Below are 16,647 nucleotides of genomic sequence, written 5' to 3'. Positions count from 1 at the left end.
GGAAAGAGCATTCTGCTAGGCTTCTATAATCGTCGTAGCTAGGAATTTTTGTTCCCTTTAGCTATAGGATTTACTACTGCTGTCGGCAATTAAAGATACCAGCATGGTCTAGAGAAGCAAGTAAATATCTCTGCATAGAGGTGGAACAGGGGCATTTAAATCAACTTTTTCCATTGCCTTATTAAGAAGAAGGAAAACAAGTAGTTTACGACAATCCAACTGCAGCAAGCAAGCTCAGTTTCTATTTAATATATTGTCCTAAACATATGCAATATGTGCAATGCAAAATGCGCCAGTGTGCACAGCTTCACAAGTCAAAATGTGAATTGCGCGTGTTTTTATCTGTTGCTTAGCTCACGCTTCATCATTGCGAAGCAGGCTTGACCAAAAGAAATAATGTTTCTCTAAAAAGCTCATTCTGAATAAAAAATGTTTTTCACTGACCTCATTCCTGATGATATATTTTAATTCGCTCTGTTTGACATCATTTTGCGTTGTTTTACCAGTAAAGATGAGAAGTTACAATACACATAGGCCTACTTTGTGCCCTCTTTGAAATGCGATGTGTATGAGTATGCTTAATACACGTATGACTAGTACACGTGTCCAAGGAGGCCTAGAGATGCTTGACTGTTGCTGATACAATGCATTGTCAGATTTAGTCTTTCCCTCGGGCTTTCTGTTTTCAAATAAACTCTGCAAACAATTGGTTATACTTTGCAATATATCAATCTGAAGAGACATTTGTTAAAGGAACTTATCTAGTATTATACACTTGTCCTGGGTATGACGTTAAATTGCATCCGCAGGTTGAAGAGAGATAGACCTAAATCCAGCAAAGGCTCTTTGGCAAAGGATACGTCCCTACTGATAGAACTGGTTCTTGATGCCTACTTGGTACTTCCTAGTAGTACCTGGTTTAGCAGACATACTAGGAAATAAAAGTTAAACTCTGATTTTAAAACTTTCTGATGCCTTGTAGGGTCCACCTTGTTGGGGATAAGGCTAGGAGATGGACACTCCGAAATAAAACTGGATCAAGTCAGACTAGAATCTCCAGCATTGGTCTACAGCCAATCTAGATAATGTGACTCGATACAATTATTCGGGCATAGTTGAGGCCAGTCATGTGTGTACACAGCTCTAAACTACAATAATGACAGCTCTAAACTACAGTACCAAGATTCAAGCCATTTTTGTATTGCTATCAAATCCTGTTTTGCAAGAAATAAATAACTAGACTCCCCCAGACACCTTGGTGAGGGAACCTGTGAAAGGCACGATAATAGTGGGATAAAAACAATCTAATGAAATGTAAAAGGCAAATTACATACAGTACTTTCAATAAAAGAACATTTTCAATACACAATAGACAGCAAGAACTGTTACCACGCAATAAAAGGCCAATATTGACCTTCTCAGTGTTCAAGAACACAGACTTTACCACCCAGATTGTGACCTAAAGGACACAAAACTTGGCAACTTTCAGTCAATACTTTCATCTGCAACCAAGAACTCTCAGAGCTAAATCATTGGAGGAATTTGAATTCTGCTTTCATAGCATGCCCTCAATAGCAAACTTACAAGCAATCCTAAAACCACCTTTGTCACTGACTTCTCACTAACTAACTTATGTGATGATGATCTACTCAATAACTTTTCTCAAAACTTAAAGAAGTTATTAAACGCATCCCTGCACTCAATTTCTTATCATAGCAGGTGACTTTAATGCTCATTTAGGACCTCGATATTCTGTCTAGTTTTTGGACTTCTGTTAAGAATTTTCCCTTCATGTCTACAACTCTCAAGTAGGAGTAAATAATGGACCTTTTAATATCCATCTGGTTTCCAATCATAGATTAATAATATTCTTGTTAGAAAGAAATGAGAAATAGTGTCTACAATGCTCAACCATATTCCTGTTTGGCATCTGTTGGTCCTGTCTACAGAATTCCATCAATACATACTTAATTAAGCTTGAGATGCTCCAAGACAGCATCCATTAATCCAATGAAGAAAACTAACTGGAAAACTGTCACCTCAAACACCGAACTAAAACATCAAATTGCTATTAATGTTATCAATGTTTTGATGCGCTAGCCAACCTAAAAGATGATATTAGTGATACTAATTTAGTATCTGCTACTGAAGTAAAAGCTCTTGCTTCTTATCAAAGAAAGAGAAATCAAAACATATACCATCACTTTCAAACGCAACTGTATCAAAAGCAAGAGTAGAACTTATGACAGCAAAAAAGCTGCATAATGCAAAAAGGACAGTCAGCAAAAAGAGCGACCAAGGCTTAAAAATTACTTGACGATGCCTAAATTAATGCTAAAGCTACTTACACTCAAGACGAGATTTACAAAATATCCAATCTTCTCTATCAGAAAAACTTTTTTAGAAAAACTTGAAATCCCATCTATTTGTTTAAAAATGACAGATATTCAGCAGAAAGACACAAGTCATCCTTCGTCCAACATTTTTCAAAGCTGCTAGGTGAACCAGCTCAAACTAGTGACTATGAACCTTAATAGAAACAGAAGATAGTTCAAATATTTGCTGATACTAAATGTCCTTGGCTTGACAATACTAAGACAATTCTTTGGAAATATCATATATTTCACAGTTTTTTACATGAGTTTTGCAACTACACATACTTTAATCACAGTCCACCTTCTGCATGGCTTTAAGGTAGAATTGTTCCGATTCCAAAAAGGGGAACCTTACACTAACACCAGACTATCATGGCATCACCTTAATTCTTATTGCAGCCAAAATCTGCAACAAGCCTTTATTAAACCTAAGTGTACTTGCCACTTTCATCAATCCTTTCATTGCAAAGAACGGCAGAAGAAATGAAGAAACACAATGAAGCCATTACCATATTATTTGTTAGTTTCTAGGCTCTAGAAACATTGATGGGGCAGAGTGATCAAGATTCTTCCAACCACTACGCTCGTAGGATGATGATGATTATGATGAATATACATTTTTCTTGTTAGAAAACAACATCTTTTCTTATTATCATACTTTATCAGAGCCTCACTATTTTCAATTTCGTTTCCATCTCATTTAATATTTCCAACTAAGAAAAAGCACCTGTTTTCACAAAATCAATTATGCAAAAATTTATTCCATAGTCTCACTTTTTTCTACTTTTCCACTCAATAATTCCAGACAATTACAAAGATTTGTTCGAAAGATTCTGGTTATCTTTACAGAAATCAAGCCAACAGCTCACTTCAATTTCTAAGAATATCTAAGCAAATGTCTATAATCCTTTTAACAATTTGAATCGAGATATCTGATTATTTCTTTTTACATAACTATTATTAATTTTCACTAGTTAGTCGTGACACTTCACTTTGTTGCGATGTGACAGAATTCTGTCCGACTCTGGCTGTCGTTCTTTCAAAGTACTTCACAATTATCACAAATTTCATGTTATGAAATTGCAGTCTTGACAACGAATATATCTGAGAAGGATTGAGATAAGTGTAAACTGTTTTTTTGGCGGTACAGAACTTGAAAATGGCTTTGAAAAAAGCAAAAATTTATAACATATAGGCTAAAATGTTTTTCGTCTAACGTCTTATTGTTCAGAAGATAAAGCTTTTAGCCAATATGTTATGAAATGTTTGCTTTTTTCAAAGCCATTTTCGATTAAGATAAGATATAACATGTATGTAGTTACATAATCTATACCCCAATCAAACTGGTACGATGTTGCATGGTTGCATCAATGATACTGTATGCATTCAAGTGCTTGCGCTTTGCAGCATTTATGGGCTGAATGTTATTGTTCACCATTTTTATACATTCGGCTTTTGTTCTTATAATAATAAAGACCTATAGTCTATTTGAACTTCTCCAATAATAAAATCAAATTACAAGTTTGACTGTGTTTGCACTAGGCTTAAATTGCCCATGAAATGTTAGGAATTTTTCTATTATATAAGGATTTTTTTAAATCATACTTTCCTGTGTCGGCCTATTAAGACTTTGTCCATAAATTCAAAAATAATTATTTTTCAGACAAACTTCAATTATCTTAATTAAAGTTCGCAAAATCTGAGTAGATTTAAATTTAAACTTATAGTAAATGGAAAGTTGAACACTTCTTTGGTTAAGCTTAATTGTCACGATGCTTTTTGCTTTCTAGACAGAATGAAAGAGAAGGAAGGGGTTTTTAGACCATAGGCACAATTTTGGTTTATTCGACGCCATTATGCCCGCCATATTAATGACGCATAATGAAAAGGAAATCTCTAGCAGTATCAAAAAGGGTGGTCGCTCAGAGCCTGTGACGTAATTTCCGTCATCGTCACATTTGAACCATTCAGTGGTCGGAAGATTTACCTATTTCACGTTGTCGCGGGAACATTGGCAAAATAACAAAAAAAGTTAATTAAAAAAGAAATGGTTTTAATGTTGAAATAAGTTTTTACAGGAATGGTAAATCAATTATATATAGATGTCAATTCAGAAAGAACTCAAGAATCAATTATACATCTGCCCACCTATATGCAAGCCCACCCTTAATAAGACTGAAAAGAGGATTTCTGAATGTAGTATAGACATTGGATTCATTCTGCATGTTTCTGTAATCTAAGATGAGCTATGCACAAACCTCTCTTGGTCGCTTAAAGCAATTTCTGATGGGGTTTGCAGCTAGAACACCCATGTGATTGAAATGCAGTTTTTCAATATCTCTAACAATGATCCTTTGCACAAAACAAACTTGTCACCATAGAGAAAAATAGCTTTAGTAAATATTTATCTTGAACAATTTTTTAATCCTGTGGTGATTTCATAAATTAGGCAAACATATCTTCTGAGGAAACGAAACTTTGCTTTTCATGTAAACAGGAGAGGAGGTATGTAGCTCCAATATTTGACTCTATGTTTACCGAGCAAAGAATCCTAGAGTTTGATGGTATAATCCGAGTGTAAGTCAGTCAATAATACAGAGAAAATACTCTGTTTCTAACTCAATATGGAATGATTTTTCCAGTTTGCCTCTAAAGAAAAGATATTGATTCTTACATCTTACAACAAGAAGCTTTTTCGCATAAATAAAGCGGACGATGTACATCGCACTACTATGTCTGGGCCACTATGTCACGCAAGCCAGTTTATAGTCGCCTAATATGTGCAAGCACCATTACACTCTTTTTTACAAGAAAAATTTTATAAGAAAATGAGCCTCAAAATTTGTTAAAAGTTAAGAACAAATCAAGAACAAGCTGAGGCTGAGCTTCTGTAAAATGCCATTTTGATTATCGTTTTATCTCAAAAATGAGGATTATTAGCCATGTGTGGGTGCTTTTTCGGCGAATATTCAAATTTATGGGCCAATGAGGGCTGTCTCGCTTACAGGGCCGTCGCTAAGCACTTTCACTTAGGGGGGTGCCAGTCACCAAATTGCCTCCATTATTTGTTTCCAAGGTGGAAAAATGTTTCAGATGGCGGAGGGAGAGGCTTTTGTAACCCCATTCCGGCGCTTGTAATAGAAAACACGCAGGCCTTTAAGGATGGGACGTGAAAATTTCAACAAGCTCTTATGGTAGTTGGCCTCCATCATAATTAATTCCACAAACTTCAGCAAAATAGTTGGAGGACTTACTGCCTCAACCCCAAGCTCCGGCGTGCCTGCCATATTCACTCTCTTTGAATTGAATTGTTTGACGACATCTGGTCGAACAAAAATCATTGTCACACACGTGAATCTCAGTTAGATTTGGCAATCTTTTATTGGTCTGAAAACTGTTGAGTGATTCTGTCGCATGACATTGCAGCCAAACAAGGAAAAAAGACAAAGTTTTATAGTTCGGCAAGGCTTTAAATCTATACGAAATTAATTTGGTTATTAATAATTCATATTAGTAAAGATTTCTATTATATCTTTCTAGCTTAATTTTTAAAGGTGTTTTTGAAGGAAAATCCAAATTAAAATTAAAAAAATAGAAATTTGGTTTTGGTTCCAATTATAAAAAATTGGTTAGAATTTCTTATTTTTCTTACTTCAGTTTATTACAAATTTGACAGGTTTCATTCTCATTGGGTTTTTTCGTCGATATTTTATGTATTAAGTAGATTCTATCTAAATACTCTAATTGCCGGGGGGGGGATCGGAAGTAACGCGGGGGAGGGGGTTGAATTTTATGTTAAAAATCAATTGGCGGGGGGGTTTCCAATTACCGGGGGGTCTAAATTATGAAGTTACATATACTGAATACTCAAAATGAACTTTAAATCATTTTTTATAGAAACCATATCAACAGAACAAATGATCATGCAAAAAGTTTTGAAGCTAAGAAATAGTTTAGTGGAATTATATATGAAAACGGTCTAACCCGGATAAAAATAATATAAAGCTGTAATTTGGCAAAGATGCTCTATACTAAGTCGGAAATGACCAGAAAAAAGCCCCATCAATTGGACATTGGGAATTCCTTATTTGGGCAAATACCATAATGGCGCACCTATCAGTAGTGGTTCAAAATTTTAATGTTGCTAAAACCACATAGTATGTACACCTTTGAAAGATAATTTCATGCTGAATCTCGCTGAATATTTTCATTTTATATCGCAAATTCTATCGATGCAAAATCATCAAGTATGTGAATAAGATGAAGTATGATAATATCCACTTTGCCCGGGCTAACTTAAACCGGGCCCACACTGCCCGGGCTAACTTAAACCGGGCCCACTCAGCCCGGGCTGACTCAACCCGGGCCCACTCAGCCCGGACTGACTCTAGTGAAATTTTTTCACTGCAGCAGCAGATTCCGGTCAAATCTAAAGAAATATATAAATATTAAAAACTAAATAACTCGCGACCGAACGGTCCAAATAACATGATTTTTTCATTATAAACTAATTTAGAGATGAAGATTTCAATTCTGAAAGTTTTTCAGCAAATATTTGTTACTAAGACGTAAAAAACACTGCCAAATTCAGTGCAAATTCAAAGTGGCTGCACAAAACTACAGCTTGATGCTGGGCCAGTAATATTCCCTTTATGCCCTTCTTTACCAGAAAAAGAGATAACTTCCAAATTACGTATAATCCCAAAAATTGCAAACTTTTCAATTGAGAAGTGCGCACATGAAAAAGAGGGTGTTTTGAGAGTACCTAGGACCCAAAACCCGGAAAATAGTTAAGAAAAACGGAAAACCTGGACTTGGAAATTGGAAAATCCTGAGACTAATATATATACTTCAACGTGGTTCACCTTTTCCCGTGTTCTGCATTAAAAGACCTTCGTACCCGCAGTTATTACCAGCAAGAATATTTGTCTGCAAGACACAGGGTAGATCCTTGCCTTTTTTCTCCAAATGAAGATGTCATCAGTGTTTGCGGAAAAACAGAATTTTAGGGAAATTGGTTGTCAATTGCGGAATCTGGCAATTTCTCAACGGAACGATGGGACTCTACACACTTGCCAGACGCAGATTTTCTCAAAATAATACACGGATTGCAGAAATTTCAAAGTGTTTAGCTGTGTTATTTCAAAGTGTTATTCTTAAGCTGCTCCTTGTTGGATAGGATTTCATCATCGCATTTTTTGATCTTGTTAAGTTGTTCATAAATAAACTTATATACATTCAGAGGTGGCTCCAGAAATCTTCCGACAGAGGGGTTGGAGCTTCCAATAGAGGGGCTAAATTGACTATAATATGCAGTTTCCGTACGTTATTTTGTCAAATTTGCTCCGACAACAAACTAAAAAAATATTTCGAGAGGGGGCTAGATGCTTCCGAAAAATTTGGAAAATTTTTAAAAATTAATTAGCGGGGGGGGGGGGGGGGCGGCAATTAGGCATCTAAGAGTATTTCGTTCTATTCAACCTGTTTTGTTTCAAGGCATTTGAAAGCCACCAAGTTTCCAACAGCCTTCACAAAATGATCAAGATTAAGCTACGATTTTGCTATTAAACTCTTTTTTCCCATCAATAACAAGTCATTATTTTAAAAATTTAAAGATCACTTAAAGGTTATACATGTTGTTGCATCTTTAAGTGTTTCTCTGTTAATGTTGTAAATACATGTTCAACCACGATTTAACCTGATGATTTATTTCCTAACGTCCAAAAGGTGGACATTAAAATATTAGATTTTAGTAAATTTATTATCTATTTATCATCTATTTTTAATAATTTTATCAATATTTCCTGAGGAAAGTTCTCCTCTGTGTATCTTTCTTTTGGTTTCTAGATTTGATACTGTACGCGCGCTGTTAGTAAATTGGCCTTGAATTGTTTCAGTTAGGAAGCAACAGGTGCAAAGTAAGCAAGCTTGGTAAGCAACATATCACTTACCATTACATATTGAAAGTTTCTTCTTTTTTGGATTTTTACACAGAATAATTAAGTAGGAAAATATCTTGACATTGTTTCAAGAGGCAAAGAAAGGAAGAAAAAGCCATGGTATGGCTGGTGCAATGTGTTGGTTGTCATGGCCTGGTGAGGGATTGCAAATTAAATGGCGATAATTTCTCAGTTAGACCTGAAAGGAAGACAAATTTTTTTCATTTACAAGACCCAACATTAACTTTTCTTGGCAGAACTTTCCTGACCACAGTTAGACATCATGTGAAGTAGAAATATGGAATGTAACCATTATTGAAAACAATGCTTTTTATCAGCAAGTTAAGCTTTGTTTTAACTTAGAAAACTTGCTTATCTAAGATTTGTGTGCCCATTTCCGCAACGGGTTATTTTAGAGCTAGATATATTTCTTTGATTAAATTTCTTTGTAAATGTAATGACATTATCACTAAATATAACAAGATCATTTCCTTTTTCAGAGATGAAAATATTCAATGTATCATTTCCAGTGTTTACTTTGGTTACCCTTGGCAAAAATAATTAGATAAAGTACTAGGCTATGCACAAAAACATAAGCGAATACAAATTGCTGCACAGAGAGGCTAAATTTTAAAGCCAACCATACACTTCCGAATAAAGAGATATTTTGAAAAGGTATTTCCTATTTATCAGAGGAAAAAATGGCGTTTCATAACTGCCGATGTTGCCAAATGCTCGATATCTTTAAAAATGAATTTAAGTAGTATCCAATAAACAGTGTTATAAAGCAAAACTAGTCACAATTATGGGTGGTTACATTGTTGTTATCTACTCGCCACCATTTCACCCTGGCGATCAGTTCAACTCTGAATGCTATTTAGCTTTTTCACCCGAGAGAAGCAATTTCCTTTTCCTCTCCTAAATCAAAATTTACAATGCATAATCAGTTTCTTCGCTCAAAAATGGGTTGGTGGCATTGTCATTGTATCTTAGCCACGCAACTTGCTCCTGAAAATAAACCCATTAACGTCATAGCCTGTGTTGTGCTATTTAACTGCTTCGATACTCGTTTCTGTATTAGCATATTGTTATGACACAGCTACCACTCGCTCACAGAATTTCTTGAAATGGGCTTCCTCCTCCTTGAACCACTCTATTTCTGACTTCTACGCTTTGGTAGTCCAACATAAAATCAAGGATATTTCCCTGTACAATAAAGTACAATACATTCAAAGCCCCCGACAATCATCCCTGCTGTTGTTGTTTTTACCACCCGCAAAACTTTTGAAAATGGTTTAAGGATTAAGGAAAAGACTTCTCTTTGCAACGTACTATTTCTGTACATTTGTTGCCAGTGAAAAAAGCCTCATTCCCTACCCAGCAATGTTTTTATCAAAAGTTTGAGTAGCGTACAATCATTGCTTGATGTCAATGTACCATTTCTATGCTCCCAGGACAGACAGTTTTATTGCCCCCAATCAGATATCACGCTCAATGTGTCAATCACTTTTCACCTTACTGATCAGACCCACCTCCTCTTTTAACAAATTCAATAGTGCAGCAGGCGAACCTTTTCAAACAGGAAAGCAATTGATTGGTTATTCATGACATTCGAGTGAGAATGTTGTCGTTAATCACACGTGTAGTGTCGTGGCTTTCATTAGAATACAAATAGGAATCGAGTCAACGATCTCTAGAAAACGACATTCGTAAGTGGAGAGCCCAGTTGATCACACTTGTACGCAATCGCTTACGGAATGGATCCCTTTGTACTTACGTTACTTTTTTTCCAGTTTTTTTCTTACGGTGCTGCTCGTTGGTATATGGCTGTCCGACCAGTCTATGACCTGGTAAATGCAACACAAACGCTGAACAGGATCCAAAGGACTCCGAAAAAGGTATTAAATAATTTTTACGTTTTTGTACAGTATCTGATTTAGCTCTGTGACAGTATAACAGATTCGCCTTGCAACTCATGCAGGGCTTATAGGAAGCACATCCAATATATCATGGTGGTACTTTAACCAGAAACTCACAAACAGGAGAACTAATCTGTCTCTTTTTTGATTTACTCTTTTGCTTTCTTCAGCTCTTTTGAAATTATTTTGTGAAATATGATAAGTCTAACCAAGCAGGGCATATACGTCACATGAAGCGCCAGTCACCACAGATGTATTACACTTTTTTCACTGCTCGTTTTAGTTGATTTTCGAAAATTTACTTTCCTTAACAGCAAACCTTTTGTTTGTTCCAGACTCGCGATTTCTCTAGACATTGTCGCAAAGATAAACAATGCGGAAAAGGGAAGTTTTGCTACAAACAAACGGGAACGTGTCATGGTTGCCGCTGGGACGGTCAGCTTTGCCGCCGAAATCATATGTGCTGCAAGGGTTTTGCGTGTGTTTCTGGCTTTTGCAAGCCAATAACACGTTTTGGTGTGGAAGGGTCATTTTGCCGAAAATCTAAAGACTGTCAGCGTGGACTATGCTGCTCAAAAACAAACTCTGGCGAACGTGTTTGCAGAAGATTTTTAAAAGAAGGCGATGCTTGTGGACCGTTGGATGGTTCTCCTTTGTTTAGGATGAATCACTTCTGTGCTTGTGATAGTGGACTGAAATGCAAGAAAGTCCGGAGAATATCAAACAGGTATGAACATACAGTTTACTTGCATTTCTTGTCGTCATATCATGTCAAATATCTACAGCAATGGACGCTTTCCTGCTAAATCATCGAATTCAAGCATCGTTAGTCATAGTTACAAGCCTTATATTCTTATTTGATTTTGTCGCTTCGTAGTTCAGAACCAGGCAGACTTATGATTCGATCAACCAAAAATACGCAGAATGAATGTATTTTGAATCTGCATTTCAAAATATGCTTGAGCTCTATTTTTCAGATTTTGAAAACTGAAAAGAAACATACGTGAGAAGTTATCGCTTGCAAATCTGCATAACATGAGCAACTGATTCCAGGCTTTGAATCCTGGGCTAATCTTGGTAAATCTAGTCTAGATTAGAAGATTATATCTTGCACGCGATACTGACTGTTGTATGACAACCCTAAAATTTAGTTCATTTAGAGATAAAAGCAAATGATTATCACCAGATCACATTGGAAAATAACTGACGCTGGCACGCCCCTTCACTTCAGCTATACACGAAATGAGAGAGAGTCGTGTTTCACTAAAAACGTGCTAGGCTTGTATGAAAGGGTCTCTTGATTTCTATTTACCACGAGGTGACACAGTGAGATAACAAAAACTCTGCACCAAGCACGTACTTTATGCTTCGCTTCAGCACGCGAAAGACCAAGCCTAAACTACCTAAATGTTTTATCCTGTTGCACTGTTGCAGGCTTTATAAGAAAGAATAATTTTTATTTTGAAACTGTTTTATTTTTCCTCTTTCTTGCTTATTACTTTTTGCTGTTGTGCAAAACAAAAATTGCAAATGCTCTTTTGCAAGACTTCTATATTAATGGCATGTTTTTTCCATTTTGCAGAGTGAGAGGCAGTCTTGTGTGGTATTACCGCAAAGAAAGGCGATGTGTGCGCGTGACGTAATGCCGATAGGCGAAAAGAAGCAACTTGCTTAGCAGTTAGCGACTCGCTCCCTTGTGGGTTGAGCTAATAGAGCCGGTAGGATGCACGAAACAGGTCGGAACATTGCTCCGGAACAGCCAAAGACCTATAGTCCCAGGAAAATTTAGTCATGTTGCCAGCAGATGGTTTTAGATGTGGGCCGGTGCATTAGCAGCTATTCATCAGCCGTATACGGGCCAGTTCAGCCGTTCATGCGCCACATGCCGACTCTCCGATTACAAGGCTAGCTCAGTCGTAAACGTTTAGAACGAAGATTCTCGCTTGTCGTCTAGAATATACTTCGTCTAAGAAGAGCGCCTGTCAGACGAAAATGAATGGAAAAATGCCAGCGGACACAATATGATTCTGCCCTAACAAACAATTTTCTAGAACCATTGGTAGTTTAATCATACTGCTCAAATACAGAACGAGGATTACTGTTAAAAGAATTTCATAAGTAGAATACATCATCCTCTTGGGGGTCAGTCTAAACATGATACAGGTTATTTCTGTGTCAATAATTATCGTCTTTTGCATATTGTATCGTGCTCTGTTATTGTTAGTTATCGGACATGTACTTAGTTCACGTCTGTTAGGGCTATCATTGTCCTTATCTGTCAGTTGCGTAAACAAAATTGTAATTAGAACTTGTATAAAGTAAATGAATTCGTCATATTTTATCAAAATGAGATAGCTGTTAGACTTCATTTGCTGTTTACTTCATGTCTAAGTGGGTTCTCGCCCGTTGCTATGACATTGCTTTAATACATTGGCTTTGGAAGGGTTATCTGGACTTTGCTGTTACAGTCCTCTCGTGCCCTCTTTCAGAACGAGGCATGTCACAAAACCAAGTAACAGCCGGTATCAGATAACATTCCAGCGAAATAGAATAATTAATTATTCTGGTTCCGGCATTGCATTTTCATAAGTATAGAGCTTTAGTTCAAATTCAAAAAAAAATCTCAAACATCAATAATAAATGCTAGAAGTATAAATAGTAATTAGAGAAAACAAATCTACCCTAGATACAATCACTTTTTGAAAGGTGATAATCAATATTGAACTTTGAGGTCATTTCAATGTTTGTGACTGGCACGAAGAAACTCAACAGTTGGTATCATAAAAAGCACGAATAGTAAAGCAAAATGACTGGCAGATAGTGGCTGGTGTTGGCTCGCTACGCCTTCTGGACCGCGACATAGCTGTTAATTCACACATGATCTTGAGATTAACCCTAACGTTCTGAATTATCTTCAAACCTGAATTGTTATTGCATAGAGGCTATGGCGATTTGCCCTAAATTTGTTCTTAGCTGGGTAATCCTGCTAAAATTTCCAACAAACAACCACTATTTATTTGAGAACTGTTTTTCTTTCGATTTTCGGATATTCTTTTGGTAGTTTCAGTAGAAGTTTGCTTGCAGATCAACGTTAACCTTTATTTTCTGGTCTTGGCAAATCCTTTGGGAAGAAAAATGTCCCATAATAAGACAGTTTTTTATCTACTGATCTCTTGCAAAGATAAGTAATATCTCAGGCTTTATCTCATTTTCGGACACAAAAACCTACTTTTGAGATGAGATACAGTAATCGAATTCCGAGTTGACAATCGCCTCTTTCAAGAAATCGATTTGATGTTGGTCGCCTGTGCAGGAAATCTGGATATTTGTTAGTTATACTAGTACGTTTGTTATACTTTTTAATTATTCAAAAATTGAAATGCCAAATGAAAGTGAACTCTCGAACCTGTACATTGTAGTACAAGCATTTGCAGTATCTACGTTGCTTAATACATCACTATTTAGAAGAGCAGCAATATTAGGGATTCTAAACCATTTCATAACCTTCATCAAGCCCGTTTGGTGTGATAATTTTTTCGCCAATAAAGCGCTTTCTTACCAAACATTCTTCCCTTAAACTTACATCCAATGATGATGAAGCACGATTTGACAGATACATATACCTTTAAGGTCCTTTTTTTTTGCGTTTAAAAGCGATATCATTTCTTAGGTGGTACTGAGACCTTCTATCGCCTTTATTCAGAATTTCTCTCAATATGATTGGATTGAATAAAAAACAGTCATTGGCATACGAAGGCTTCCATAAATACTCTTAGTGTTTCCTGAGGAAGCTTTGTCTTTATTCGACACGGCTTTGTCGCTGGCTGACTCCCAGCGAACTCTCACTTACAAATCGATCAAAATCTTCATTCTTACATTTGGCAAATTGTTCTAAAGTCTGGAATCCTAATCTGTTTCTGTATCGGAGTAACGGCAGTTGTCGATTCATTGCTTCATTCTTTAATCGCTTAATTCAATAAAACTTGGGCTGGACATAACAGCATTGATACTTAATGAGCGCGTGATTGTAGAATTCGTGGTCAAAGTGATTGGGCTACAAACTGGATTAGTTCATAGCAATAAATTCAGACGTTATATGCGGTCGAAGAAGTTCGATTTTCGTCTGATCTCGTAACAATCCACATTGTCTCGAGTATAGCACAGTTTACAGAATTTCATTCCGCAATTGGGTATTTTAGCCCATCCTTCGCATTTACACATTGTGTTGACGAAAAACCCTAACTAAGCATAACAATGAAGAGGATATGCTACAAATTAATAAATTTCATCTCTAAACACCACAGAATTTTTCAGATTAACTCACTTTAGGCCAACAGAGAGCTCAAAGAAGACATACAAAAAGTCTATATTGACTAAATTTTGATGAGGCAAGGTGGTTGCTTTCTCCAATCAGTCATGTAAAACTTCAGCGTTTGTTTGTACGATTTCAATTCCAATAGCTTAAGTTACCTTTTCAGCAATTAAAGCCACAGGTCATTTCGTTTTCTTTGATAGTCTGTGATAAAATCTGGAAACGATTTTTCTTCACAGGTCGAACATCTCATCGTATTTGTGTATTGCCTTGTGTTCACAAGTGCATTTCATTAGTTTTATACTATTGGGGAGGTTTCAGACACGTCTTTCTAAATTCTAACATTAAAACAGAGTTTAAGCATAGACTCGCAAAAGTTTTGATATTTTTGGCAAGATTAATCGATAAAGTGAACCAGAGAAAGAAACTCCATTAGCTTTTAATGTTATTTTCAGCATTTCTCTGTTCTTTTTCCAAGCTTTTGAAGGTAATTCTTAGCAGTGCAAGAATTCCCTTTTAACGAATTCTGCTAGCAAATTCAAATGGGAGGCAGAGAAGTATACGATGTAAGTATATGGTTTTGCCTCCTTGTCGGAGATCCGCTAACATGGACAAAAGGTACAATGTTAAAACACGCCGATGATTCTGATCGGGTACAATATCTTTACCATATTTACCAGAGGACTTTACTGTAGCAAACCGCTTGTCTATTCGGAAAAATTCGGGAGCTTTTGTAGGGTCTCCCAACGTGAACTTTGTACCTTTCTGAAATCGCGCTTGGTATTTATAGACATGCGAACCTGTCTAGGCAAAAGTGCGAAGTATTTATCAATTTTCTCAAAACGAGCTTTGAAATTGTTTCATATTTAAGCAAAAGAAGTAACTGTTTTAGATATTGACCTGCGAATTGAACCTTTTACATTGGTAAGTGTCTATACAAGAATATATTTTAGTAACAAGCACACTTGAAATGCGATATTACAAAAGATAAAAAATTACTGGTTCAATTTCTGGTTTTTGCCGCTCTCTCCGCTTTAAAGGGTTGTAGGCAAAATCATAACTCAATGACAAGTGCAAAATGATCGACCAATCTCTTGCCTAAGGGAAGTGTGTCTAGTGTTGTCAATGGTCATATTATGAGAAATATTAGCCCTTCGATCAAATGCAAACCTCATGTTAGCATCGGAATCTCTTTTGAAGAAGTTGACTTTTATCTCCTATTTTCAAATCAAAAGTGTAAGGAAAATGCTCATTAATCAGCATTAAGCCTAAAACGAGCTTCTAATGTGAAAAAGCAGAAGAGAAAAGAGGCTTAAAATTAAGAAGAACATATTTAAAACCCATTCATCAGTTATGAAATTTATCTTTTATATCCTTTTTGAAACCACTTAATAGGCATTTTCAAATTTTCCATGATTAAACTCTTTGCACAACAATGTTGATTTTTAAAGCCATTATCTACAAATCACAAGTTGTTTTTCTGTCACCAATCCATCCTTTTCCTGCATCCTTCGTCCAGTATTGAAGAAAGAAGAGCATTATTTTGCAGATGGGCATGCGCAGATTGTTCATTTGATTAATGAATCTCAAATGTACTGCATTAATAGCGTAATGTCTATCTTCATTTCAAGGAGTGTCGTTGAAGACCATATGCTAGAGTCATTGAAAATTGAAAAGCACTCATGCTAAAATTAAGTCGAATCAAACTTGTTGTTAAGGAACGAGAAAAGTTTCGATTTGTACACAATTTAGCAGTTTAATAATTATCTGTTAACTGCTAAATTAAAGAGAGCACTCTCTTTACTAGGTTTATCACTTTTGTTGATTCTCGCTTGTTGGTAAAAGATAATGAAAAACTGCATGATATTTCAAAGAGAGAGACGTGGAGAATTTTCAAGAAATAATTTCGACTTTCTGTTTAGATACAAAATCTATTCATTTCCCAGAAAATCTCTTTTCGGATACAACTCTCAGTCAATATGGTAACAGCCTAATTTTGATTTCTTTAAGTGGTTTTGGTTAAATAATAAGTCGTTAGTCGAACCCAATTTTATTTACTGTCTTGCTGGGTGAGCCCCACTGAGTTGCGTAAACTTCGAAAT

General features: G+C 36.1%; 1 protein-coding gene across 1 annotated transcript; it reads left to right on the top strand.

The window, feature by feature from the left end:
• The first annotated feature begins 9,851 nt into the window (after positions 1-9,851).
• LOC148958231 (dickkopf-related protein 3-like) lies at positions 9,852-12,583 on the top strand. Its single transcript, XM_089113140.1, has 3 exons — positions 9,852-10,212; positions 10,569-10,960; positions 11,816-12,583. Exons 1-3 carry the CDS (start codon positions 10,072-10,074, stop codon positions 11,874-11,876), a joined length of 594 nt encoding a protein of 197 aa, XP_088969266.1. The 5' UTR covers positions 9,852-10,071; the 3' UTR covers positions 11,877-12,583.
• Positions 12,584-16,647: the final 4,064 nt, after the last annotated feature.

This window comes from Rhopilema esculentum, chromosome 16 (genome assembly GCF_057945365.1).
Source record: "Rhopilema esculentum isolate cy_ngs chromosome 16, ASM5794536v1, whole genome shotgun sequence".
NCBI lineage: Eukaryota > Metazoa > Cnidaria > Scyphozoa > Rhizostomeae > Rhizostomatidae > Rhopilema > Rhopilema esculentum.
Note: the sequence above shows the minus strand (reverse complement) of the source record. Positions and strands in the feature narration are given on the sequence as shown.

What these genes read in the sequence shown, in the direction of transcription:
- LOC148958231 (XM_089113140.1), top strand. Translation starts at nt 10,072, where the DNA reads ATGGATCCCTTTGTACTTACGTTACTTTTTTTCCAGTTTTTTTCTTAC. An exon ending in TCCAAAGGACTCCGAAAAAG is followed by an intron (nt 10,213 to 10,568) that starts GTATTAAATAAT and finishes TGTTTGTTCCAG; the next exon opens with ACTCGCGATTTCTCTAGACA. An exon ending in GTCCGGAGAATATCAAACAG is followed by an intron (nt 10,961 to 11,815) that starts GTATGAACATAC and finishes TCCATTTTGCAG; the next exon opens with AGTGAGAGGCAGTCTTGTGT.